Genomic DNA, 1,623 nt, shown 5'->3' with positions numbered 1-1,623 from the left:
TCACACATCCCTGTCTCAGCCCCACTCTCACCGGAAACCAATCACTCACTTCATTTCCTATTCTGACACATGCTTTACAACCTTTGTAGAAACTTTTCACTGCTTGCAACAACCTTCCACCAACTCCATATAACCTCATCACATTCCACATTGCTTCCCTATCAACTCTGTCATATGCTTTCTCCAGATCCATAAACGCAACATACACCTCCTTACCTTTTGCTAAATATTTCTCGCATATCTGCCTAACTGTAAAAATCTGATTCATACAACCCCTACCTCTTCTAAAACCACCCTGTACTTCCAAGATTGCATTCTCTGTTTTATCCTTAATCCTATTAATCATTACTCTACCATACACTTTTCTAACTACACTCAATTTATAGTTTTAATAATTTCTTAGCTACTAAACCTTTGTAATTTTAACATGATACGTGAAGATTAGTGTATAGAAACTATAACATGTAAAAAATATACATACAACATTTACCGCTTCTTTGCCAAAAATGGATAAGAAAAATGGAGCTAACACCTGAAAATGGATGTGATATTGCAAGTAGCAAAATCAGGAACAAAAGAAGTTTAAAAGAACATGAACTGTTTAACTATATTTCTTTAAAGAATAAGGGAAATGATGAGAATCCTTTGCAGAGGTGGAGATTAATAAATATAAATTTCCTATTATGGCACTTTTTCCCAGGAAGTATTGGTCTGCACCTCCCTCTTCTGTTGAAAATGAAAGATTATTTAGTATCGGGTGGATTATTTACTCGCCGAAAAGAAATCGACTGAAAGTTGAAATCAGTGCGATGTTAATGTTCTTACATTACAACCAATGAATATGAGGACTTGAGTATGAATAAATACCTTCAAGGAATTTACTTGAATATCTTTTTTTCTAAAATTTTACCCTTATCATTTCAATTTATTTCATAAAAGTTTTTTTTTTTTTCTGATTTGCTATAACAAATCCATTTATGTTCCAACATTATTTGTTTCTTAAACCATGTTCAGGGTCTGAAAATAATTACGAATTAATTGCATGTATCAAATCAGAATATTAATGAGGTATTGGGACTGTATCAGAATTGGAATTGGAACCTTAATGAGGCATTGGGACTCGTTTCGGAATTGTTATAAAATTATGTATCATCCCATAACTATTACTAACATGCCATTTACATCATGGTTTGAAATACAGGCACCATGATTTTTTACTAAAAGTAATTAAAAATACTGTACTGTACATTGACTCTAAATGTTTATTTTGATCCAGTTGGTTAGTGTTATTGATTCTAAGCAAGTTTTTGTCAAAATATTTTCCCAATTATTTTATGCACATGTGCTACAGTTTTAAGAATAAAAGTAAATAATTAGATGTAAAAATGTACTTGACAATCATTATAAATGTATTCCAAGATTAGTGACTGCTTAAAACATTGAAGAAGTGGTACACCTCATCTTTATCATAAACTGCAACCTTTGTATTGCAGATATTACAAAAAACTGGATGGAAAATTTCGTCATCGTCACTAACTAAATTGCAGTTCTCGGATATATCACTGGAGCTTGGTGGATATTTATGATTCTCTCTAGTTACATTCACTTTAGAATGAACAAGAT

The 1,623-nt window shown here is 31.9% G+C and overlaps 1 protein-coding gene across 1 annotated transcript in view; it reads right to left on the bottom strand.

The window, feature by feature from the left end:
- Window positions 1-1,242: 1,242 nt before the first annotated feature.
- The window catches only part of LOC137643984 (E2F-associated phosphoprotein-like), a 393,029-nt gene continuing 392,648 nt past the window's right edge, over window positions 1,243-1,623 (bottom strand). The window contains exon 5 of the mRNA XM_068376817.1: window positions 1,243-1,623. This exon is cut by the window's right edge and continues 227 nt beyond it. Coding sequence (XP_068232918.1) covers window positions 1,421-1,623 — 203 coding nt within the window. The 3' untranslated portion in view covers window positions 1,243-1,420.

This window comes from Palaemon carinicauda, chromosome 7, assembly GCF_036898095.1.
Source record: "Palaemon carinicauda isolate YSFRI2023 chromosome 7, ASM3689809v2, whole genome shotgun sequence".
NCBI lineage: Eukaryota > Metazoa > Arthropoda > Malacostraca > Decapoda > Palaemonidae > Palaemon > Palaemon carinicauda.
This window is presented reverse-complemented; position numbering and strand designations above follow the sequence as displayed.